Genomic DNA, 27,551 nt, shown 5'->3' on the forward strand with positions numbered 1-27,551 from the left:
AAGCTTACTGCCACTTAGTAAGCAGAGGCCAGGGCTGCTACTAACATCCTACAATGCACAAGACAGTCCCCACAACAAAGAATTACCTGGCCTCAAATATGAATAGTACCAAGGTTGAGATAAGATGGCTAGATGGCATCACCAACTCAATGGACATGAGTTTGAGTAAACTCTGGGAGTTGGTGATGGACAGTGAGGCCTGGCGTGCTGCAATTCATGGGGTCACAAAGTGTTGGACACGACTGAGCGACTGAACTGAACTGAACTGAAGGTTGAGATAACCCGCCTACATTATTTCTTTGACTGCTTTCTGGTCTTTTGCAAATCCAACGTGCTAATTTTAAGCTGCAATTCAAATGTGGGATCCTTAAAGTCACTACTCTTCCTTATTACTAATATATCACTTCAGGGACTTCTCTGGTGGTCTGGTGCTTAAGAATCTGCCTTGCAATGCAGGAGATGCAGGTTCAATCTCAGGTCCGGGAAGATCCCAAGTGCCACAAAGCAACAAAAGCCCCTGTGCCACTACTGAGCTGTAGTTGTGTCCATAGGACACGTGTATATCCACGCACTCCAAAACCTACATGCCATAACTAGAGAGCCCAAGTGCCACAATTATTGAAGTCCTGGTACTCAGGAGCCCAGGAGCTGCAACTACTGAGCTGAGAGCCGCAAGTAGAGAGTTTGTGCAACTCAATGAAGATCTCATGTGCTGCAACTAAGATGATGCAGCCAAATAAATGAATAAATAAATATTTTAAAATTTGTATTTATCACTTCATAAAGACCTCTGAATAATTCCAAAACTTACAGAAAAAAAAAAAAAAAAGGTCAACTTTTATAGATTAGACTGAGAGGAAGCTAGGATCAAAAATGTTCTGATGTCATTTGATTTTGGAAAACATGATAAAAAGGGAAACCACACACAGCTTTTTATAATATGTGCTTTGCCATGTCAATAGCAGGATCAAAGTACTTGCAGACGAAACTGTTTTATAATCTTTGAATAAATGGTGAAACAAATGGGTGAAATATACAGTACAGCTCCTCCTACTCTATCAGGTTCACAGCAATGGTAACTACTACAATTCATGTTAACATTGTTCCTCAACTCAATAGCTTTCTTTACCCTCAACTTAGAGATTTAAGATGATAGTTCAGTATCACAACCAGATATTTTTCTCACCAAAGTACCATGGTCAGAGAAATGAATAAAACTTACATTCTCCATAAAGAGCTTAAGGGGTTATTTTGCCTTATAACTTTAAGACATTTTAAAAATTGCCTTTAAGAATGACAATGTAACTCAACAGCAAAAAAAAAAACAAGCCATCAGATGCAAAAATGAGTATCTTTAAACTTGAACAGACATTTCTCCAAGGAAGATACAAATGGCCAAGGCACACATGAAAACATGCTAAACATGACTTTCAGAGAAATTAAAATCAAAACAAGATATCATTTCATACTCATTGCTGCTGCTGCTGCTAAGTCTCTTCAGTCGTGTCCGACTCTCTACGACCCCATAAATGGCAGCCCACCAGGCTCCTCTGTCCCTGGGATTCTCCAGGCAAGAATACTGGAGTGGGTTGCCATATCCTTCTCCAACGCATGCATGCATGAAAAGTCGCTTCAGTCGTATCCGACTCTGTGCGACCCTATGGACAGCAGCCCACCAGGCTCCTCTGTCCACAGGATTCTCTAGGCAATAATACTGGAGTGGGTTGCCATTTCCTTCTCCATCATACTCATTAGGATGGCTATTATAAAAAAAATAGAATATAACTATGTTGGCTGGGATGGAAAGAAACCGGAACTCCTGTGCATTGTTGGTGGAAAAGTAAATGGTATAGACACTGTGGAAAATAGTATGGTAGTTCCTTAAAAAATTACAGTTGCCACAATCATTCAGCAATTCCACTTCTGGGTATATAACCAAAAGAACTGAAAGCAGGGGCTCAAACAGATATTTGTTCACCCACATTCAATAGCATGTTTAATAGCCAAAAAGTAGAAGTAACCCAAGGGTACAGAGACAGACGACTGTATAAACAAAATGTGGTATCGATATACAATGGAATTTTATCGAGCCTTAAAAGGGAAGAAAATTCAGGCATATGCTAAAACTTGGATGAACTCTGAGGATATTATGCTAAATGATATAAGCCATTCACCAAAGGGTGAATATTGTATGACTCAATTTTTATGAAGTAACTAGAGCAGTCAAATTTATAAACACAGAAGGAATGATGGCACTGCCTGGCGCTGGGGAAGAAGAGAATGAAGAGTTCCTGTTTAACGGAAAGATGAAAGGGTTCTGGAGGTGAATAGCAGTGATTGCTGTACAACAAGGTAATGTACTAATGCCACTAAAGTGTATACTTAATGGTTAAAATGGCAAATTTCATGTTATCTATACACACACACTGACTACCTTACCTGCCTCCTAAGAAATCTGTATGCAGGTCAAGAAGCAAGTTAGAACCAGACAAGGAACAAGGGACTGGTTCAGAATTGGGAAAGGAGCACATCAAGGGTGTATATTGTCACCCTGCTTATTTAACTTATATGCAGAGTATATCATGCGAAATGCTGGGTTAGATGAAGCACAAGCTGGAATCAAGATTGCCAGAAGAAATATCAGTAACCTCAGATATGCAGATAACACCATCCTTATGGCAGAAAAGTGAAGAGGAACTAAAGAGCCTCTTGATGAAGGTGAAAAGGGAGAGTGAAAAAGTTGGCTTAAAACTCAACATTCAAAAAATGAAGATCATGGCATCGGGTCCCATCACTTCATGGCAAACAGATGTGGAAACAATGGAAACAGTGAGAGACTTTATTTTTGGGGGCTCCAAAATCACTGCAGATGGTGACTGCAGTCATGAAATTAAAAGACATTTGCTAGAAACATTACTTTGCTGACAAAGGTGCGTCCAGTCAAAGCTATGGTTTTTCCAGTAATGTATGGATGTGAGAGCTGGACCATAAAGAAAGCTGAGCGCTGAAGAATTGATGCTTTGAACTGTGGTGCTGGAGAAGACTCTTGAGAGTCCCTTGGACTGCAAGAAGATCAAATCAGTTAATCCTAAAGGAAATCAGTCCTGAATATGAATATTCATTGGAAGGACTGATGCTGAAGCTCCAATACTTTGACCACCTGATGCAAAGAGCTGACTCATTGGAAAAGACCCTGATGCTGGTCAAGACTGAAGGCAGGAGAAGGGGACAGAGGATGATATGGTTGGATGGCATCACCAACTCGATGGACATGAATTTGAGCAAGCTCCAGGAGTTGGTGATGGACAGGAAAGCCTGGCGTGCTGCAGTCCATGGGGTGGCAAAGAATCAGACACTGAGCGACTGAACTGAACACATACACACAAAACCTAAGAAGTAAAATACAAAATGAACTGTACTTCTCTTTGTACCTTAGAAAAAATGGAGAGATTCCAAATCAGTCAATGTAACAAGCTATGGGCTAGGTTTTGCTAATAAGGCTCTGCTGAATCAAGAGGTCTCACAACCTGGCTTATCAAGGTAAAGGTTCCCCAGAAATAATTTCAGAGAAATGAGTCAGCTCTAACTGGCAATTCCACAACTATCTGGAAAGAAATGGAGAAAGCATTTTAGGTCTTCACTGTATATATTATAAATTAAACTCTTTAGACCAAAAGTTAATGAAAAGTTAGCTTAAATTCTTGGTATTCAGGATACTTATTGAGAAAAACTGTATTTATATATTAAAGAGTGAAAATGCATTTTAAAATTATGGAAGCAATATTTTAATGTCAATTTTGTTTTGGTCCACATATTTCTTCTATCATTAGAAACCACAAAGACTTCTAATGGGAAAAGATCTGATTTTAAAAATATGATGATTAACTGAAATAGTGAAACTGATAACAGAAGTTTTGTTTCCTTTTCTTTCAACATTTATCTGTTTTTTCCTAATTGAAGTATAATTGATTTACAATGTTTGCTAGTTTTAGGTGTACAGCAAAATAATTCAGTTATTTATATATTTATATTCTCTTTTTCAGATTCTTCTTCCCCGTAGGTTATTACAAGATATTGAATACAGTTCCGTGTGCTATACAGTAGAGGTCCTGTTTATCTATTTTATATACACTAGTATTTATTTGTTAATCCCAAACTCTTAATTTATCCCTCACCCCTTTGGTAGCCATGTTTGTTCTCTATGTCTTTGAGTCTATTTCTGTTTTGTAAATAAATTCACTTATATCATCTTCTTAGATTCTATACATAAGTGATAAAAGAGACTGTCTTTCTCTTTCTGACTTACTTCACTTAGTATAGTAATCTCCAGGTCTGACTGTGTTGCTTGCTGGCTGAGTCGGGGGTGTGGGGGTGTGTGTGCACGTGTGCGCGATGCCTATGTGTAACCTTTACCTCAACAGACACAGCTAGAAGCAGAAAGAGAGCCATAATCCACCAGCAATAATTTTTCTTTACACTGCAATCAGTTTCTAATATAAAAAATAAATTATTTTCTAAGGATTTCTAAGTGTAATAGAAAATCTACACTTCAAAAATTAACTTTTCTGGGTTCTAGTTTCCACCTAGCCTTTACCTATGTAAATATCAAGCATGCCTAAACCTTAGGTACTTTCTCTGCTTTATACATAGATAAGACTAAACACGTGTCGAGTTCATGGTCACTAACGTAGTGGTAAATTCAAATGCGGTAATTAAAATAATTGATTTTATTTATGTTCCTATTCTAAAGTCCAACAGTTTACATAAATGAAGGAAAGAACAAAATTACTAAGGACAATTTTTTAAAGAGCACCTTATTTTGGTGGAAAATACTACTTTATTTTTTTAATACTATTTAAAATTGAGCTTAAATATGCTATGTGTAGCGTATGTGTAGCTTGGTCACAAAAAAATTAAGTACAAGTAACTTCTGGGTGCAACTATAGCTGCAGGTTAATGTTTTTAAGATTATTACTGATACTATTTTTTAGTAGAATTAAATACGAGGAATATGGAAGTAGTTAATCTATAGAATGACAGCTAGATAAGTAAGGGCTACTTCCCCAAAAGCCTACAGGAATATTATTCAGTCTTAAAAAGGAAGACAATTCTGACATTTGCTACAACATGGATGAATCTCTAAAACATCATACTCAGTGAAATAAGCCAGACACAAAAGGACAAATATTGTATTATTCCATTTTTATGAGTTACCTAGAATAGTCAGATTCATAGAGACAAAAAGTAGAATGGTGGTTACCAGGGACTAGGGGAGAGAAGAATAGGACTAGGGTAGAGAAACCATTATTGTCTAATGGTTACAGAGTTCCAGTTTGGGAAGATGAAAAAGTTCTGGAGATGACCAGTGGTGATAGTTGTACAACAAAGTAAATATACTCAATGCCTCTGAACTGTACACTTGAAAATAGTTAAAATGGTAATTTTATGCTATATATATTTTACCACAATTTTTTAAAAATTGAAGGCTTACAAGTTTAGGCATTAAAAACATATTTGGAGGACCTTCCTGGCAGTCTAGTGATTAAGAATCCATTTTGCAATCCAGAAGACACAGGTTCAATCTCTGGTTGGGGAACTAAGATCCCACATGCCTGAGAGCAACTAAGCCCTCACACCACAACTAGAGAGTCCATGTGCCACAACAACAACAACAACAGGATCCCTCATGCCACAACTAAGACCCAATACAGCCAAATAAATAAATACTGAATAAGTGTTTTTAAGAAACTATAGTTTGGTGGTTTCAAATCTTAGTGTTCTACTAACAATAGCAAAAATTGGCTATTGGAAAAAAATCAGAAAGTGGCTAAGCTCTTATAAATCTATTACTAAGAATTGCGTCGCATATTTGCTGATGGGCTTCATGGGGCTCTAAAAAACTTCCAAGTTAATTTTAAGATGATGGGTTAGCAGAAAACTAGTCACAAAGTGCAGCTTATTATTATTATTTTTTTAACAGATTTGGGGGCAGGGCAGGTATGTGATCAGATTCTGCCTGGATAGATTCTGCTAAGCACAAAATTCATAGTGGAAAAAAAAACTGTAGCGGATAAAGTGGGCAATTACTTATGTATAAATTCTCACTATAGCCTTTCCTCTAGGGTCAAAAGTACCTTTAGCTTAAATTCCAAAAAGCCTCAGCCTGCAGTGTCATTACATTTTTGGCAATGTAAGACTCACCAAACCTTAAGACTCGCAGAACCTTAAGCCTCACAAAACCTGATACTCAGGTAACTCAAAGCAAAGAGCATCAAACATGAAGGCATTCTAGAAGTGACAAGCAGATAGAACACATCTGCCTAAGGAACAAGACATAGTTCTCTAAGGCAGCAAAGCCCTTAGAACATCCATGGGATGGATGTATCCTTCAAGGGACACACTGAGAAGAAATCTAAACTGCTAATTGTTACAGTGGGATTTATTTCCTCAACCACACACAGTATAAAAACTAGATCTATTTCTTGTATGAACAACTAAATGGTTTAAAAGGCATAAACCAAGAAAGCATACAGATCAAGCTAAACCATTTTGTTGTTGTTGTTTTTAAATTCCCAAATGGTTATGTACAAATGCTGTAGTCTTACCAAACCCACAAGTAAACTTTGAACTTTGGGTTTTGCCTTTCTCCAATTTAACTTTGGAGCCAATTGCATCTCTTTCCTATCCAGATTTTTAAGAAGAGGCTTGCTATTTTCCACTTCTAAACTCTTTATTAAGGCAGCTCCATACTCAAGAGGTTACCAGGGCAGCTAACTCCCCACTAGGAAGCCTAAAGCCATGCACTGTTTGATGCATGTGTTTATTTATAAATGACTTCAAATTACTCACTAAAAAACTCCAGCCTCAAGTCCTTCCTCTTAAACAACAACTCTGCGATTTCTTCCAATGGAAACAAACACAAAGCGGCACTCCAAATGGATCCAACTATCATGACACAGCACATTCAGGAGAGGAGTGTGCCCCTCCCCAGGATCAAAAATAACTCTCAAAGAATCACAGAATTCCCCAGTTTTGGTTACATAAATCGCATCTAGAAACAAGACAAGTATTTATTAAATGTGTGTCTTATTCTAATTCCAACACCAGAATTCCATGTATTTTAAACACACTTTAAACCTTTATCAAAAGTATTAGCCATCATTTAAAAATTACCTTCAGATTAAGAGGTTGAGGTTTTTTTTTCTTTTAATTAAAAAATATCACACAGTTAAGATGACTTAATTTTCTTCTTGGAAGATTAATTTATCGGAGATTTACAAATTAAAGGTTTTCAACAACTGAGACATTCCCTTGGCCACCTTGGAAATCAACATGCATTTTAATATTTTAGGCTGATCAATCCTAAATTTGAAAAAGACAGACTCAGCAAAAACTATATTTTAAGTCTTGGGACTTTATGAAAAGTCCCAAGAGCTTTTTTCATTAATCAGTAATTTCAAAAGAATAGAAGGGTCATGAGAATTAATAAAAATACTGGGTGCTATTCTCTAAAAAAAATGAAAAGAACTAAATATAGATGCACAAATTACTCCATGACATTCCATCTTGATAGAGTTAATTTCTACAACTGTGCTGTCCAACAGAAATTTAATAGAAGACAAAAATGTAATTTAAAGTAGCCACACCTTAAAAAGAACAGGTGAAATTTAATAATGTATTTTATTTAATGTAATATACTCAAAATGTCATTTCAACATGCAGTCAACATAAAAACTAGTAACTTTGTTTTGCTGTATCTTCAAAATTTTGTGTTTTTTAAAAATAGTTCTACTGAGATATAACTTCATACCGTAAAACTGACCCATTTAAAAGTATACAATTAATAGTTTCTAGTATATTTATACAATTATGTAATCATCACCATAATGTAACTTTGGTACATCTACATTGTTCAAGGAAAAAAATGCATACCTATTAGCAGCACACCCCATTATCTTCCATCCTCAGCCCAAGATAACCATTAATCTACTAATCTACTTCCTGTCTCTGTAATTACCTATTCTGGACATTTTACATAAAGAGAATCATATAATATGTGGTCTTTCCTACCATCGTCTGTCACTGGGCATTTTTTTCTAGGTTCATCCGTGTTACAGTGTGGATCAGTACTGATGCACAGACTAGCCAAATTTCAAGTGCTCAATAGCCACATGTGGCTAGCGGATACAATAATGCACAACTGAGTTCTAGAACCAGAACGCTCCCCAATAAACAAGCACATCATCCTTAAACAAGAGGCCATATTAAAGCCTTAGAAAAGACCCTGATTCTGGGAGAGACTGAAGGCAGGAGAAGGGACAACAGAGGACGAGATGGTTGGATGGCATCACCGACTCAATGGACATGAGTTTGAGCAAGCACTGGGAGATGCTGAAGGGCAGGGAAGCCTGGCGTGCTGCAGTCCATGGGGCCGCAAAGAGTCGGACATGACTGAGCGACTGAACAAGAACACGTTAAAGCCATTACAGTACTTAAAAGAAACGCCATTTGTGAGAGGTAACACTTCAGGGGCTTAGCACATTTTAAAATAATTGTTACTGATGGTCCAATGGTTAGGAATCTGTCTGCTAAAGCAGGGGACACGGGGTTCAATCCTTAGTCCAGGAAGATTCCACATGCTGCAGGGCCAAGCAAGCCCATGTGCACAACTACTGAGCCCACCACGCTCTGGAGCCCTCAGGCAGCAACTACTGAAGATGCGAGCCCTAGAGTCCATGCTGTGCAACAAGAGAAGCCGCTGCAACTAGAGAGTAGCCCCAGCTCACCACAACCATAGAAAGCCCGAGAACAGTAATGAAGGCCTAGCACAGTCATAAGTACAGAAATAAACATTTTCTAAAATAAATTAATAATTGTTACAGTATACACAAAAATCATTAAGAAAAACTAACGGAAAAGTGTTATTTTGTTAAAGTCGTGTAAGTTCTCATTTTAATTCCAGACAACTCTAGTAAGTGAGCAGACTGATCCCTAAAAACATACATTTCCACTTCAAGAGTACAGAGGAATAAATAGACAAAGTAGAACTTAGTTCTTGGGTACCTATCACTTTAAAATTTAAAATCTATCTTTGTTGATAAGTTAAAAAAAAACAACAGCAAACCACCATCCTTTATCTGGGATTGTACCAACAATTCACACAAGTTTAAAACAATTTTTCCCCCTAATTTAATGGCATTAAGAAAAACTCATAAGGTTATTAATAAACCAAGTTAAATTCTAAAATGTCCCCTGGACTTCCCTGGTGGTCTAGTGGTTGGGAATCTGCCTGCCAATATACGGAATTCAAGTTTGATCCCTGGTCCAGGAACTAAGACTTGACTTCACGTGCTGTGGAGACACCAAGCCCGTGCACCACAACTGCAGCCTGCACACCCTAGAGCCCATGCTCCGCAACAAGAGAAGCCACCGTCATGAGAAGTCTGTGTACCACAACTAGAGGAAGCCAGTACACAACAACAAAGACCCGGGGCAGCCAAAAATAAATAAAATTTTTAAAAAATAAATAAAAGATTTTTAAAAAGTCCAATCTTATTTTACTTGAATTACATATTTTCCAATCTGATTCAAAAAAAAAAAAAGAATACTTATTATCACCATATATTTGAATATATTTTTAATTCATTCTACACTAAGAGAAGTTTTCTTTTTTCCAACCAAAAACATTTTATTATTTTTTTACATTTATTGTGCACTTTATTTCTATTAGTATTATATCAGATCCACCTCAAATCATCAGGCATGTGTTCCCTCAAGAGAAGTTTTTTTTAAGAGTATGCCTCAAAAAAAAAAAAAAAAAAGAGTATGCCTCAGATTCTTAGGAAAACCAACTCTGTTTTGCAAAGTTAATTTTCAAATATATTTCACTTATTATCTTGTATACCTGGAAAGAGAAGTTCCTTTATCCTACAAAGCGGACGTAGGAAAATGTCCCACAGAAGTGACCTTATACAATTTGTAGCAGCAGGAAACCCTAATAGTATTTCGTGTAACAAATGACTAATAATTTAAGTAAATAAATTATCAAAGGGTGCTCTTTCCATTTTCTCACAAGAGGAAATCACAAAACTATCCTTTACAGATAAGGGTAAACACTGTTTGTACTCGAAGAAACAGATTAAAAAAAAAAAAAAAAAACTAGGGAGAGGAGGCAGGCAACGAAATCTTGGCTAATTCTAAGCTTCAGAAAATGCTACTGTTTATTTTAAAAGGGGAATAGCACATTTTCCTTTAGTTCTGTGCATGGATGATCCCTTTGTTCAGGGCAGGGTAAAATTATACCATGACTTCTGAGAAAGGCCATAGGAAGCCTTCAAGTGAGAACAAGTCACAAAAGATAAACGAGAATAACAAGGTCTCCAAAACCGCTCTAAGTAAACTTCTACCGTAAGTAAAAAAAGACTAACACAGGTTTCAATCTCATTCCAAAAGTTTAAAACATAAACAAATTTATAGGCACTTACATATAGCTCTGGCACTTCTAAAGACAAAAATAAATGCACTCCTTTATTTGTGGCTTTAATATTTTAGTGACTTCTCAGTGTTCTCTGACAAGGAATTAGGCCATATTTAACTCCTTTATTTGTCAAAAAGGAAAGTTGTGAAAGAGGCTATGCACAAAGCAGTCATGACACTAAAAATCTGTGATTTAAGCATTTTTGTTTTGACTCTGCTTCTAAATCAAATACAATCTGGCACAGTATTTTTAAGTTTAAAGTTTGTTTAGGATTTTAAATTACTTTTTGTTAATTTTTAAAGCAACATTTAAAAATTTACATCAAAGTTAAATTAAAACTCACAAGATACCAAGTCACAAGTTTATCCCCCAAAACTATTTTTCATTCCTTCCACCTAACAAGCCAAAATAAATCCCAGCACCTCGGTGAAAAGAAAGAAAAGGGGCAAGGCAGAGAGTTCTTCCCTGCAAACAGACTAACAACTAAAAGCAAGTTCCTGGGGAACTCTGATGATTAATTAATTGGGGGATAAGAAATTCCGTATCAACCAAACACAGAATATGCTGTGAAATACCCAAGCACGGGTACAGCAGAAGTTATTTTTCCAGCCTTAGTTTCTGAGGGGCAGAAGATAGAAAGTTACAGTTAAAACAAGAGAGTAATAATGGAAAGATGCACTGAAGAGTGGCGTTCACACCAGCTTCTATTCTTAGGCTCCTGGATTTTTTGAAAGGCTGCCTCCTTAGCAACACACCGGGATTGACCTGCAGCCACTTCCCAGGCGCTCCTCCCCAAATCTGGCCAGCCCCCACGCGCAGGCCCCGCCCCCTGCGCTGAGGGCCGGGCAAAAACTGGCAAAATAAGGAAGCCTCTGGGAGATGGCAAGCCGCCAACTCAAACTGGATAATTCCAGTTTAGGCTGGTTTGAGTCACAAACAAGCAGTTCCTAGCTCTCCCCATGATATTCAGAGGCACTGGCTGCCCAGGCGGCACACAATGAACTCTCCTCATTTACGCCCAGCTCTAAGTCTACCTCGTTCGTTCTCTTTTCCCTAGCAGCAGAGGCTTCTAATGAAAGCAAGGCTCCTAATACAGTCAAAATGGGTCAGCTTAGCACTGGTTTCCAACACCGACTGCCTATTCCGCACGGAACGCTAACGCTGGCAACACCTACCTACACCTCTCAAAAGCCTTACTGAAATGCTGTACTTAATTTAAAAAAAGGGACTAGACCTATTTATAAATCTCCATAATGGAAGTTAAGCCCACCAGAGCAATTAGAAAGCGAACACTTCCATCTTCCATATTCAGCATACAAAAAAAGGCTTGGCTGGCTAAGGTGATCCCAAAAGACAGAAGTGTGTAGCTTACTGCCCAATAAACTGGAAAGGAATGTTACCAGAATACGGGCTCTTCAGTATGACTGCCACTGATGGGAATGTAAAAAACACTACCAATAAAATTAATTAATTAGATGGGGGTACTCATCTGCTGGGAAGAATTAAAGGCAGGAGGAGGAGGGGACGACAGGATGAGATGGTTGGATGGCATCACCGACTCAATGGATATGACTTTGAGCAAGCTCCGGGAGATGGTGCAGGACAGGGAAGCCTGGTATGCTGCAGTCCATGGGGTCACAGAGAGTAGGACACGACTGGGCGACTGAAGAACAGCAGCTCTTCAAGCACACACCGCTGAACATGTATGCCTTCATGCTAACAACCCCAAAACTGCCTTACAGAGGGAATGAGCAAATGCTTATTCCTCTGTAAATTAACAGTACTTAAAGCAGCCCCACTCAAAATGAGGCAAAACAATGTTATTTTGGATCAGTTTTCTCCAGGACTGCAAATAAACAACAGCAGGCATGTTAGTTCTCCTTCTTCCAAGGTGAATTTTTTATGAGAACTTAAAGGACTTCCCTGGAGGTGCAGTGGATTTAAGAATCCACCTGCCAACTCAGGGCACATGGGTTTGATTCCTGGTGTGGGGGACGATTCCACATGCCGGGAGCAACTAAAGCCCTTGCACCTAGACTATTGATGCCGGTGCCTTGAGCCTGTACTCCACAAGGGTAGCCGGCGCATAATGATCCTGAGTAGTCCCCACTGCCCCAACTAGAGAAAGCCTGTGCAAAGCAAGGAAGAAGAGCGCGTGTGAGCGCGAGCACACACACACACCCCAAAATTAATTTTTAAAAATTTAAGATACCAATATTTCAGGGAAAGAATAATCATTAAAAAAAACTCAAAACCATACTCAAAAAAGCCATCCATCACAAGTAAGAGTTGCAAATTTCAAAATAAAAACTTCATTTAGCAGCTGGAATAGTCCACCATAACAAATACATTTTATTCGTAATACTAATTTTTGGAAAGACATTATCTCTTCTGAAAATTCAATTTCAACTATCTTAAAAAATTAAAAATGAGACAGAAGGACAAAAACAATAAAACAGGCCAAGAATGTCTGTGAAATCCAGAAATCAGATATTTAAAATGCAGTGTTTTACTCAAGTTTAAAATAAGAGTGGAAATAGTTTCATTCTAAATAAAAATAAGGGGCAAAAGACAAAGTAAGAAACATCCTAAGAATATTTATTATCCTTGACTGTGGCTTCTTCTAAAGGCTTTTTAATAAACCTTTACTGTTCTGCCTTGAAACTCCTCTGAATACATCTAAAACATACATTTCACTTGGTTTTATCCCCCAAATCAATAGATATCTAATCATTGATTTTTACATTGTAGGCAGTTTATGTTTCAGTGGTTTCAGAGCACAAGTATCTTCTCTTTACACACTCAAAGAATAATAACAAAAAAAATTCCATTTCAATTTAAGTGATTCATGTCAAACAGTGCAAAAAAACAAATTTTATCTCCAACTAAATTCAGAAATTATTATTCATTATCTGAACCACCAGGAAAGCCCCAATTATAGATAAGATCACCTTTGATGATAAAATTTCAGACAAATGTGTTTTTATGATTAAGCATTGCAACCATCACCAAAAAACCCCACTAATTATTAATCCCTTTAACAACATTAAGAAACTAACTCTTACTTCATGTATGTATCTGTTAAAACTAGTGCCATATCTGACAGTTTCTAGCATACAATACATATCATAGCAAATTACATAGCCAGGTAATATTAATAACATGAGAATTCCTTCTCCCAATCAACATTATAAATAAGCATACTTTAAGAGAAATGGAAAGTACACTGCCACTATCACCTTGAAACATGCATTGCCACCACATCTAGTACCTCTTCAGCCTCATCCATATTTTTCCACAAAGCTTCAGATGGACAATTCTGAAAATTTTTCCTCATGAACTTGAAATTCTCTCTCATAAACTAAATGAACTACAAAACTTTCTCATGAAATTGCAGACAAAAGGATGTGAATAAAATTCCCCCTCTAAGAAACTGCAATCTAAAACATCTACATCATTCACTATTAGCAGAATTGGTCACACACATTTTATATATATGTGTGTGTGTGTGTGTGTATTTTTAAAAGCTTGTCAGTTTAGGGACTGCCATGCTAACACTTTTTTAGTTAAAAGGGTCACATTCATTTTACCTTTATCTGTTGTAAAAATTCAGAATTTGTTCAAAATTCTAAATAATTACTATGTAACTATAATTCAGGTAAAATATTCTTAAGCTAACAGAAAAAATTAATAAAACTGTAGACAACTTTTGATATATTTTATTCAAAACATATAAAAGAAATACACATACAAGTTCTACAAATAATACCAGCAATAAGAAATACTTTACAGACTTCCCTGGTGGTCCAGTGGTTGAGAATCTGCCTGCCAATGCAGGGGACAAGGGTTCTATACCTGGTGTGAGAAGATTCCACATGTCATAGGGCAAGTAAGCCCATGTGCCACAACTACTGAGCCCATATACCCTAGAGCCCATGATCTGCAACAAGAGAAGCCACCGCAATAAGCCCTTGCACTGCAACTGGAGAGTAGTCCCTGCTCACCACAACTAAAGAAAGGCAATGCACAGCAACAAAGACCCAGCACTGCCAAAATTAAATAAATGAATTTTATTTTTTAAAAATTATGTTTCATTTCCCTTTCAATAAAAAGTAAATTATTCTAATGCAAAGCCAATATACTGGACAAGAGATGGGCATAAAGACTGTCACATCTTAATACAGCATCAGAATTGAAAAGGCTGATTGCTTGCAGTTATATAGACTTTTCTTATTACTTTAAACAAACACCACAAGGACTTTGACAGGCTAGTTTTCTGACCTGAAAGTGACATTGTATGTGTGTCTTTTTCTTCCCCTTCCTGTCTCCAACCTTCTTCCTTATATATTTCAACATATGAACCCAGGCCCTCAACAGTGAAAGCACGGAGTCCTAACGACTAGACTGCCAGGGAATTGCCTATATACAGTTTTTAAATCAACCTATTCCAATTCTTAAAACCTACTTAAGAAGGAAGCTTGCTCTAAAATTCTGATTTCTTCAAACTGGTAAACTAAGCACAATTTAAGATGACGTGGCCTACTGAAAGCCATAGAGACAAGAGACAATGAGATGTCACCCACGAGGTCTCTCCAGTGGTCGTGTGTGGATGTGAGACTTAGACTATAAGGAAGGCTGAGCACTGAAGAACTGATGCTTTTGAACTGTGGTATTGGAGAAGACTCTTGAGAGTCCCTTGGACAGCAAGGAGATCAAACCAGTCAATCCTAAAGGAAATCAATCCTAAATTCATTGGAAGGACTGACGCTGAAGCTCTGGCCACCTGATGCAAAGAATAGACTCACTGGAAGAGACCCTGATGCTGGCAAAGATTGAAGGCAGGAGAAGAAGGGGATGACAGAGGACGAGATGGTTGGATGGCATCACCGATTCAATGGACATGACTCTGAGCAAGCTCCAGGAGATGGTGAAGGACAGGGAACCCTGGCGTGCTGCAGTCCATGGGGTTGCAGAGAGTCGGACACGACTGAGTAGCTGAACAACCAACAACAGTTATTTATATGTAGTTATCTGTGCTTATTACTACATTTGTTTTAAGGGTTTCCATCTAAATGCCTGTTTCTGTGATTAGAAAGAATAAAAGTCTATAGGTTACTTGACATATTCTTCTTTGGACAAACCAAAAGGATTCAGAGGAATAAAAAAGAAAAAGGCTGACCCCCAAAGTTTTTAACTTACGTATTTAAATTTTATTTTGAAAAGAAAAGGGCCTCCCTAAATAACCAATGCAGAGAAAGAAACAGACACCCAGTAGCACAGGTCTCTGCACACAGGAAGTTTGTAACATTAAGCGACCTGCCCCTCATCTTTTCAGCAGCTAAATAAATACTGTGAATAGTTTGGCAGAAACAGTTAGTGTATCATTTACAAGAACTTCACAATGAGACTGTCATCAATCCCATGTTTGCTCATTTGAAACGCACTGCTAGGAATCTGTTCACCAAAGCTCTAACAATTAAGGGGCACAGAGGATGATTAATTTTCCAGTCAGTCATACAGACAGAATAGAAACCTCTTTTATAGATAAAACCAGGCTATATTTTATCTACTATAACCTGTTGATTTAAAACACTTTCAAAGGACTTGGAATGTCACCATTTCACAGTCAAGTTTTAAAGATTACAAAAAAGAACTTATTTCCTCCCAAAGGGCATTGAACATTGTGAATTGACAATAACCACTCAAAATATTACATTTTGAGGGGATTCCCTTGTAGCTCAGCTGGCAAAGAATCTGCCTGCAATGGGGGCGACCTGGGTTCAATGCCTGGGTTGGGAAGATCCCCTGCAGAAGGGAAAGGCTACCCACTCCAGTATTCTGGCCTGGAGAATTCCAACAGTCCATGGGGTCACAAAGAGTCAGACACAACTGAGTGACTTTCACTTTCACTTTCCCTGATGGTCCAGTGGTTAAGAATCCACCTTATGATGCAAGGGACACAGGTTCAATCCCTGGTCCGGGAAGATTCCACATTACTCAGAGCAACTAAGCCCCTGCATCACAACTACTGAACCAGTACTCTGAAGCCTGTAAGCCGTAATTACTGAACCCATGCACTGCAACTACTGAAGCCTGCATGCCTAGAGCCTGTGCTCCACAACAAGAGAAGTTCCTGCAATGAGAAGTCTGTGCACCCCAACAAAGAGTAGCCCCAACTCGCCGCAAATAGAGAAAGTCTATGTGCAGAAACGAAGACCCACCACAGCCAAAAAATAAAATAAATCCTTTAAAAAAATAACACATTTTGTAATCAATATAATTATAGAAGAAAGGAGGATATCTGATAAAAGGGGGGGTGAACCCCAAGACAATGGATGTGAACACCCAATATTTTATTTCTCTGTACTTGCTTCAGTAACAATATAATGACCAATCTTTTAACTATTACATCAATTTTGGTTTCACCTTCCTCTTTACTAAGAATTGTAGCTAAGTATTTCAACTATTTGAATGTGTACTCGGAGAAAGGCACTACACTTAGCTGACTCTGTAGTGTGCACAAAGGAAGACCTACCTGCCCTGTTCTTCCAGAACGGCACCAAAAGGCTCATCATGTCTTCAAAAACATTGATTCTGTTTTTCATAAATTGATATAATCTGAATGTTGTATTACAATGTCCACTTTTCCCAAGTTAGGCACTCTGAGTGTCCAAGTTTTCCTTCTATGGAATACTGAAATTGTCTAACTGGAATCTCTCTTTCCTATTCTAAAGCAGATGCCTTTCTAAAGCACAGATCTCAACAAGTTATTTCCCTTCTCAAAATCCTTCAATGGCTCATCTCTGCATAAAAATTAAAACCCCAAAAAAATAAAATAAAACCCAAAAACATTAGCATGGTTAAGTCACACTAAATTATTTGCTGCTCTCAAAACATTCTTCCACCTACTTTATCTCTTCAAGTTGTTCCTTCTGCTCACAATGTTCCCTGTCTAGCCCAAAATTCATATTTTCTTGCTGAAGTTCTACATATCCTTCATAGTTCTAAATCATAAAAATCTTCAGCCCTAAGTATGATTCAGGCAGTTGAGACAGGAGAAAATATCCTCTACAGTTGTAATTTAGTCTCCATGTAGATTTCCCAAGCTCATCCTGTCTTTGTGGCAGTTATCTTTCTGAATGTAAATATTCATAAGCATACAACTGTTTCTTTTTATTATGTAAACAGCAATTAGCTCCATCAAAATTCATCAGATCACCTCTGGGTTCAAGTTTTTGAGCCCACAACGCCAAAGGCCAGATCCCAAACCACTGTAACTCCCACCAAAGTACAATGCCACCCTTCTGAATGCCATGTGTTTCACCTCTAACTTCCACACTTCTTCAACTGGTTGACTTTTCAAAAAGTTTTGATTCAGTGGAGTGCAGTGCCATCTCTTTACTGAGGTAGGTTTGGGGAAAATGACTAAAACTTGACTAAAACTTGAGTATCTTAAGCCAATTCTATGCAGAAGAAAGTGAATCATGACAAGATTTTATAATCAATTTATAGAATTCAAATGAATATTGTCAATCATTTAACTCAACAATACATCAAATGATATCAAAAGAAGTTAAGGGTCTCAACCACGTCAAAGCTGCAAAGCTGGAGCCAGAACCTAACTCTTCTGACTTAAACTAACTGCTTGCTTCACTATAATATGCTACATCTTCCAGAATATTTGAATTACATCTAGATAGATGTATAAAAGGCTTCCATTTATTATTTTGAATCAGCAAGCTCAGGAGGCGTAAAAGGAGCCTTTTATCAATTACATGATCATTTACTTAAGTTAATTCTAAGCAGGCAATACTAAAGGAAGAATAATCTGGGCATTTTAATTAGGTCAAATAATTTGTCTCGTAAATTTAAAATACATCCCACATAAATATAAAACTAGAATGTCTGAGATTAACATGTTGAATAATAACATGTATAATAATAACAGTAATGAGAAACAAAAAATACTCAAGACTACCAACATCTCAAGTAATAGCAGTAACAACAGCTAGGAGTTATCGAAGGCAGTATTAAACATATATAGGTATCAAGCTAAGCACTTTAAGTATTTTTTCATTTTAACCTTCCAAATAACTTTAGGAAACATGGTTCTTATGAAAGATGAGAAAGCTGAGGCCTAGAGAGTTTTAGTAACTTGTCCAAGATTATAAACATAGTATACTGTCTACCTTGATCTTTTTTTTTTAACCTTGACCTATTACTTCAAAACCCATAACCTAACTTACAAGCTGTTTCTTGTTAAGATTATTTTCAATTTATCATTTTCATCTTTGAAATACAACTCCTTTGTAAAAAAAAAAAAAATCCCAACTAACAAAATTAGCCCACTCACCCTTAGTGAATAGCAAAGACACAACCTGAATTTTAAAGAAAGCTTTCCTACTTGAGTTTATAAATTGATTACCATCTTGATGTTAAAATTAGTTAAAATGTACACATCAATTTATACATTGATAATAAACTGATCAACAATATATTTCACCAATACATCTTTACCCCAACAGCTTTTACAAATTTTCAACCAAATAATAGAAATAGTATATACTAAGAAATTAAAGAACTTTGAAAAGTTCATTGTATGGCACAAGATTTGTTTCATACAACTGAAGTTACCGCTTTTCTTCCTTTTTGGCAATTTTAACATTCAGCATCTGAAGGATGAAACAGTATTTGCAAATCATCATTTAGATTCAAGTACTTGGAAAAATAGTTAATTCGTTGGCCACAGGGCTAATCAAAGTTTCTTCATTCATTATATACATGATCCAAGATTATTTTCAAAAATATTACTGTACTAGAAATCAGTACCACTGATGGTAGCACATTGGTAACAATTTCCTCAAGACCTGGTCTCTGATAACAACAGACTGTTAACCTACCTGTCACTGCTGGTACTACTGCTGCTGCTGATTGAATCGCTACTGGAGGATCTACTTCTAGAGCCGCTGCCGCTAGGGGACCTTGTGGGTCTAGACGCTTGACTAGCCAGCCTCTGAGGAGACTGATTCCTAGACTGGGACGAGTGAGGTGACCGACTCCTGCTGTGCTGGTAGCTCCGCTCGGGCCGTCTGCCTCGCACCTCCCGGGTAATGTCATCCCTGTAGATATCCCTGTGAACCACACTGGGCAGTGTAAACTGCTCCCGAGCCCTAGGTTCGTATCGGGGGTCATGAGCATCAAAACGGTTTGGACTTCGACTCCGAGAAGTATAATAGAGCCCATGCTGTAAAGTCCGCTCTCGAGGATCTCTATAGTAATCCTGATCGTAATGTCTTGTCCGATCAAATCCTCCCGTCCCCCGTTCATGGTGTCCATAGGCACTATGTTCATAAGCACGCTCCCTGTTATCTGAAGCCCTGCATTTAGGAGGGGGGAAAAATATTTAATCAATCAGAAATGGGAAAGCAAAACTAAAAGCAAGTCATGCAAACATTCACTTCAGCATTTTCTTTGTGCAACTGGTCATTTTCTAAACAGCAGTAACCTACTTTAGTAAGCAAACATTAACAAGCTTAACATTTTACTTGACTCCAAAACTTATTTCCACAGCTAAGCAATTACTGTTGTAACTGAATATTGGGCTTTCATGACTAGTGTTCTGTAAGTCAGTTGCTCTTTTTATTAGGGATTTTCTGGCTTATATACAGAAATAGACATATGCCATTTCCTTTTTTATTTTAAATTTAATGGAACAAGAAGAGACTTTCATTTTAATATGAAAGTTTTCTATACTTTCATCAGATTAAAATATATGCCAAACTGTATTTACTTTGCAACTGTATTTCAGGCAAAATTTCCATGATATGTTTTTTACACAGACATGAAAGCCTCATTGCAATGCATGCCCATGTCCAGCAATAGGAGGGCATTTTCAAAGAAGTATAGAAAAAAATCTTAAGTATAACTTTTTCATTTTAATTTCAATTTCTTGGGTAATTATAAAATTAGTAAATTATGTAAATTGCTATGCCCAAACAATCACACTTAATTAAAAAAACAGGATCTTAAAAAAGAAAATCAAACCAAAAACCACTTAGGATATCAAAATATTGGGCTGCCACATGCTATTCTATGATAAATTTAATTAAAGAAAAATGGTATTTTATCTTCTTGTGCTATCAAATTACAAATAATTTTTAAATGCCTAGTCCATAATTCAGTCTGTTAATGTATTACTTAATGGTTAAAAGAAATATATTCTCCTAGGGTTTTAGTTATACTCAAATTGCCTCTGATGAAATAAGGCAACTTTGGGAACTATAAAATTCAGTTTTTAGCAATGGTTTAACTATAAAAAATTTTTTCTGTAGGGCATGAATACTTGTCAATCTATGAGTACAAAAACTGTTGCATGTACAATTACACACATGCAACTATATGTTAATGTCAAAAACCAATTCCAATCCTACAAAGAAATCTTCAGTTCTCTACTTAAGAAAGTTAATAATACACCAGTTCACTTGAATCTCAAACATGAGGTTGAGTCTCTTCTCAACCTTACCTTTGGGTCTATCTTTTATCAAAAGTGATTAAGGAACTACAAAAGATACAGAAGAATTAGAATCTCTGCAATGAAGAATATGTGGCAAAAATCTTACAACTAATACTGTATTTCCAATACATGCTTAGATTCCAAATCTCTCCACTAACCTTCATTTTCACCATCTCACTTAGTAGCAATCACACCTTCTCCTAGGCTGTATTTTGTTTTTGCTATTATGAAAAGCAACTGGCATGGCAAAAAAATTCAATATTATCTTTCCTACTTAAATATATTACATGACTCTCCTTTTTTATTTGTTACATTTCTGGAATTTGGATAGATATTTCACTGTCTAACAAAGAAGAGGGGTTTTTCTGAGACTTAAAGAGAAAATTTCATAAATAATTCAATTAGTACCCTATCAAATATTAATCAGTAAGAGCTATTATTAATGATATAACAGAAGCAATAGGTAATAGTCCTATGAGAATTACTGCTATATCTGATATGTCATAAATATGCAAAGTTCTTATCCATTAGGAAGATACAGAAGGCAGGCACAAGAGCTAGTAGAGCTGAAATCTAATAGCTATTCTTTGAATCATCTATTAGTACTAAATAATTCTAGAGTTAGTGGGAAAAAAAAGAAAGTTTGACTTGGGTTAGGAGAGGGGCTAATATACACAGGTCAGGACATACCAACCTTTTCCAAGTGTGGAACCACGACCTATAATCCCAATTAAATCTAGGGAGAGAATTGTGAACATAACTTCCCCAATTTTGGCCCCTCTTTTGGGGGTAATCCACCTTCTTAATGGGCAAGGGTGTCAAATGATATTTAGATGAACCACAAGGAAAAAAAAATCTTAATGACCAGATAAAATAATTCCACTGGAAGCAAGCAGTCCCAGACAAACTGTAACTCTCAAACCCCCAGACTTCTTTCTTGAGACAGTAGAAAATTATAAATTGATCCACATTCACAAAAATCTCCAGCCCTAAGTATGAATCAGGCAGCTGAGAGAAGAGGAAATATCCTCTACGATTCCACCAAATGAGGAGGGCACAGTTGCTCGCCAATAGTTCACCTTTGTAGCCATCCAGCAAAGTCCATTTTGATTGCTGTATCCACAACTGATCATCACCATGTGTTCAAAGCTAAAGTACCTTCAACTGGACAGCAACTTGCTTAAGAAACAGGATAGTAATCCTCTTCTCTTGGGCTAATGGAATCTTGACAACATGATATCCCATACATTCCAGCAATTAGAAAAGGGCTATATTCCAGGATTTAGGAACGTCCATCACCTCAATTTTTCCCCATTCCATCAAAGAGTATAATTCCAACATGGAAACTGTGTAGATCCAAAATGGAAAAATCAAGCATTGCCTTCACTCCTCTTCATCCAAGTACACATTTCCAGGTTAAAGTATTGTTTGTAGAATCCAAGAGGTTGAATCATATGGACTGCTAGGTTTTTGGTGACAATCCAATTCGTTCATACACTGTGCAGTGAAAACTGAGAAGCAAATATCAAATTCTAAAAGAATCTGTAGGCTCTAATATTCCAGAAATATTCCATATAGTACAACCACAAAATGTGTAGCCAAGTAGCTCCATCAGGTAGAAGATATATCCACGGAAAGCCTTAACATTATCCAAGAGAAGGAATAAAAGTCTAGAAGACAGGTAACTCCAAAAATGATGCTGCCATACAAAATCTTCCACCACTTTATATCTCAGCAGTAGATATCCAACCAGCTGCAGGAAATATCCTCTACGATTCCATAAGACACCAGCCACTGGGATAGAAATCACTTCCGTTTCCAACCCAAAATAGGAAACATTGAGAATGCCCAAAACTTTAAATCCATCTGGGGCCCCTAAATACGAGTTTCTGTTTCTCACCATATCAAATACAAAATACCTGCCTACAGAAACCTTGGAACTTACCCATCAAGTCTCCGCTCATAACGTCCTTCTCGTGCATGAAGTGATGGTGGGGGGCCATAAGCAGGCCCTCCACCACCTCCTCTGAACCCAGAAACCTCTCTACTACGAGATGCTATGGAAACTGTATCATCCAATCCCCGAGCAGCACTCGGAATGGTGCCTGGTTCATTATAATCCGTGCGTAGGTCTCTATCTCCCATTTTGTTGACTGAGTTGTGAGCTTTCTGTGCACTTTTGATGTCCACAAAATCCACAAAGGCAGCCACTCCTCCTTCAGAACCCCTCTTTGGGAGAATTTTGACACTTTCCACGCGGCCATATCTAAAAAAATAAAAAAATAAATAGTCAATGTTATTGCTGCATAGTAATAATTTTCCAAAAATAGTTTTTAAAATGTTTCTTATATTTAAACAACTTACATTATGCATGTATAGGGGATGGGTTGCGAGTTAATTTTAAAAATCTTGTATACTCACATTTTTCTTTTTTGAGGCAAATATTTACAAACATTTTTACCAGATTATTTTATTGCTCTCATTTGTAAATATAGTATTTACTATAAACTGACTTTTACCTTTCTAGAACACTGAGCTGAATGACTTTCAGAAGTTTTTAGGAATTTTACATCCTAAAAAAGGATATTATACCTAAGATAATCAAAGTAACTTACCAGTCTTGAGATTTTCATTAAAGTAAAAACTGTAGCTGAAAATAGCTATTTTACAGATTTCATTTTAATTTAACTCATTAAGTGAAAATGATCTTATTGAAAAAATAAGATGATTTCACTCCTTGCTGGAAGGCAAAATAAATTCAAATATTCTGTGCATGTGCAAGTATCAGTCGGAATTTTTAATGTAATTTTTTTGCTATTTAATTCTCTTTTCCAGAGGATTAAGTGTTAAAATTTATAATTCATGTATAACTAAATTGTTTATATAAATTAATACATCAGAAAATCTTTTGACAGACTCTATGTTCTCATTTTCATTTCAAAAATAATGTTTACTATGTACAAAAAGAAAAACTGTAGGGCACCATTTATATTCTGAAGCATGCATGTAAAAAATATAATTATCTAGAATTTTAAAATTCAAGAAAATTTTACAAATTTCATTAGGAGTTAATTGTATTTTATATATCCCTGTAATCTGGCGTTTTTTTTAATTTGGCATTCTAAAAAAGCAGGCACAGCACTTTTAAATATAACACTCTTACATGCTGACAATCCAAGATCATAATTTTACACTTCCCCTGAAGAAGCTGACATTATCAGAAAGCAGAACTTTTCATTTATATTCTCCAGTATGATTTAAGTTGTTACCTCTCACAAGGGAAACATAATCCTAAAATCCAGTTTCATCACACAACTGAACTAGATGTAACGAAATTATGTGGGGTAAATTAATTGATGAAAGGATCTTTTAAATTTGGGGAATAAAATGATAGAAACAGAAATATAAACATTAAAAAAAAAAAAAACCTTCAAATGTATCTGACAAAGGACCTGTATCAAGAATCTAAGAAATTTTAACTCATTTTCTAAACTCTGGACAAGACCTATCTCCAAAGAAGATATACAGATGGCAGACAAGCACAGAAAAAGATGCTCAAAATCATTAATCATTAGGGAAATACAAATCAAAACCACAATAAAATACCACTCAGTTCACACCCACTAGTTTGGCTATTAGAAAAGAGAACAGAACAGAACAAGTATTGGCAAGGATATGGAGAAATCTGAAACCTCCTATATAGCTGCTGGAACTGTAAAATGATACAGCCACTGTGGGAAAGTAGCATTTTCTCCAAAAGTTAAGCACAGGATTACCATCCGACCCAGCACTTCCTAGGTATATACCCAAGACAACTGAAAACTACAGCTCAACTATTTGAGCACCAATGTTGGTGAAGGTGAAGGTGAAAGTCGCTCAGTCGTGTCCGACTCTTTGCGACCACATGGACTTAGTCCATAGAATTCTCCAGGCCAGAATACTGGAGTGGGTAGCTCTTCCCTTCTCCAGGGGATCTTCCCAACCCAGATCGAACCCAGGTCTCCCACACTGCAGGTGGATTCTTTACCAGCTGAGCCACAAGGGAAGCCCAAGAATACTGGAGTGGGCAGCCTATCCCTTCTCCAGCAGATCTTCCCAACCCAGGAATTGAACCAGGGTCTCCTGCATCTCAGGCAGATTCTTTACCAACTGAGCTATGAGGGAAGCCCTCATATGTACCAATGTTGGTACATGTGCACCAATGTTGTTATTCACAAACACCAAAAGATGGAAACAACCCAAGTGTCCATCAATGGATGAATAAAACGAAATGTGGTATATACAGAAAATGGAATATTAAGACATAAAAAGAAATGAAGTTTTGATATGTGCTAGAACATGGATAAACCTTGAAAACATACTAAATGAAATAAGCCAGACACAAAAGGATAATTAATTTATGACTCCACTTATATGAGGTATCTGGAATAGACAAATTCATGAAGACAACGTAGAATAAAGGTTGGGGAGATACTGCTTAATGGTATAGAATGGAATTTTGTATGGAATGAAAAAATTCTAGAAATAGATAGTGCTAATGGTTATAGTGCTAATGGTAATAACATTGTGAGTACACTTTTTTTTGGCTGTGCCAACAAGCAGCTTCCAGGATTAGTTCCCCAACCAGGGATGGAACCTGGGCCCTGGCAGTAAAAGCACCAAATCCAACCACTGGACCACCAGGGACTTCTCTGTGAATGCACTTAATGTCACCAACTGTACACATCAAATGGTTAAAATAATAAATTTTGTATTTTGTATATTTTAACATGCACACACATACACAACTTATCACTTCAGTCCAAGAGCACAAAGGTTTATTCTATTAGAAAGAAGAAAGAGAAAAGAGGGAAGCATCAGCCAACTCTCTGTCAAAAAAAAAAGCCAAAATACGAAAGGAAAAACAAATATTTAAGCTTAAATTCTGAATAACAAAGAGCTAAATGCAATACTGAAAAGAGGGACCAAATACTCAATGCACAGATTATGCATGTAAAACAAAGTCAAATGGCCCTCCATCAAAAAGGTGGGCTCACAGTCCCCATCACTGTTATATAAGGGGAATAGAATATATAAGGGAAACAAAATACAAATTTGTCTCCAAATTTAACAAAGAACTTCATCAGGTATTACACTACTCTTTTACACTGAGTAGACCAGAAACACCCAAATCTTAAAAACCTCTTCATATTCATACAAACTCAGCATGTACAGATGTGACAGATGGACCATAAAGAAAGCTAAGCACCAAAGAATTGATGCTTTTGAACTGTGGTGCTGGAGAAGACTCATGAGAGTTCCTTGGACAGCAAGGAGATCAAACCAGTCAATTCAGAGGAAATCAACCCTGGATATTCACTGGAAGAACTGATGCTGAAGCTTGAATACTTTGGCCACCTGATGCAGTGCTGACTCACTGGAAAAGACCCTGATGCTGGGAAAGATTGAGGGCAGGAGGAGAAAGGGGTGACAGGTGAGATGGTTGAATGGCATCACTGACTCAATAGATATGAGTTTGAACAAACTTCAGAATATAGTGAAGGACAGGGAAGCCTGGCATGCTGTAGTCCATGGGATTGTAAAAAGTCAAGACACAACTTAGCAACTGAACAACAAAAACAAAATGTAAATGTGATGTCCTGGTTTTGTCTACTCTTTTCAAAACAACACATTTCCTACAGTACTCAAGTAGTCCTCAAGTGTTCAAGATGAAACATTTACCTGACATTTACTAATTAAAAAAGAAAAAAGAACAAAAATAATAAAATCACAATTAGATAATATTTCCTTTTTTAAAAAACAACATCAAAAAATAAAAAACAACATCAAGCCTTAGCTATAGGTTTTCAGAGAATCAATCGAAGAGTCTCCAGTAATATGCACAAAATTTTTTAAGTTACATAGTCACTGCTTGTAGTAATAAGTCAATTCACTTGTAGCTTTTAAAGAATCAAGAGAACCTAAACTTTTTAAAAATGAGAACATAAACTTGAGAAATCATATTTGATTGCTATCAGTTGCAGTATATAAAATCTAAAAGGTTTGTTTTCCAAAAACACAATCAGGGGTACTCTTTTTACCCCCTTCTGATGTCTGTCAGAAGCTTTCTCTATCTCCTTTATACTTTAATAAAACTTTGCTGCACAAAAGCTCTGAGCGACCCAGCCTCGTCTCTGGCCCCGGATTGAATTCTTCTCCTCCGGAGGCCAAGAGAAGCCCAGCGTCTCTTTGTGATTCAGAAACAACCTTTCATCTTGGGGGCTTGTCCAGGATACTTCAGGACAAGGTAAGGATGCTTGGAGCTCTAGTTCTTTGTTCTCCTAACGAACATGTTTTCCGCTGTACTTTACTAACTCTACAGTGTGGTTGCATGAATGAATGAAATGCCCTGCGTGAAGCAAGTGAGGAGCCCTGCTCTTCCGCAGCAACCTCATACGGCTTATGGCAGAAACCTGTCAGGGGTTTATACCGACCTGCCAAGCCAAGAGGCACCCAACGTCTCCTTCGGGAACCAACTAGAAATGGGCAAAGCGTGTGGACCGAACTCTCCTTTCTCGGTCA

At 37.1% G+C, this 27,551-nt stretch overlaps 1 protein-coding gene across 2 annotated transcripts in view; it reads right to left on the reverse strand.

Moving 5' to 3' along the window:
• SPEN (spen family transcriptional repressor) overlaps nt 1–27,551 on the reverse strand; it is an 88,661-nt gene that overhangs the window by 40,315 nt on the left and 20,795 nt on the right. The window contains exons 2-3 of one of the 2 annotated variants that reach the window (XM_043924127.1): nt 22,936–23,256; nt 19,378–19,854 (exon numbers count right to left, since the gene is read on the reverse strand). In XM_043924127.1, coding sequence (XP_043780062.1) covers nt 19,378–19,854; nt 22,936–23,256 — 798 coding nt within the window. Of the gene's footprint in view, nt 1–19,377; nt 19,855–21,684; nt 23,257–27,551 lie in introns of those variants that run through there. The other variant, XM_043924128.1, reaches the window with a different exon arrangement.

Source organism: Cervus elaphus, chromosome 14, assembly GCF_910594005.1.
Source record: "Cervus elaphus chromosome 14, mCerEla1.1, whole genome shotgun sequence".
NCBI classification, from domain to species: Eukaryota; Metazoa; Chordata; class Mammalia; order Artiodactyla; family Cervidae; genus Cervus; species Cervus elaphus.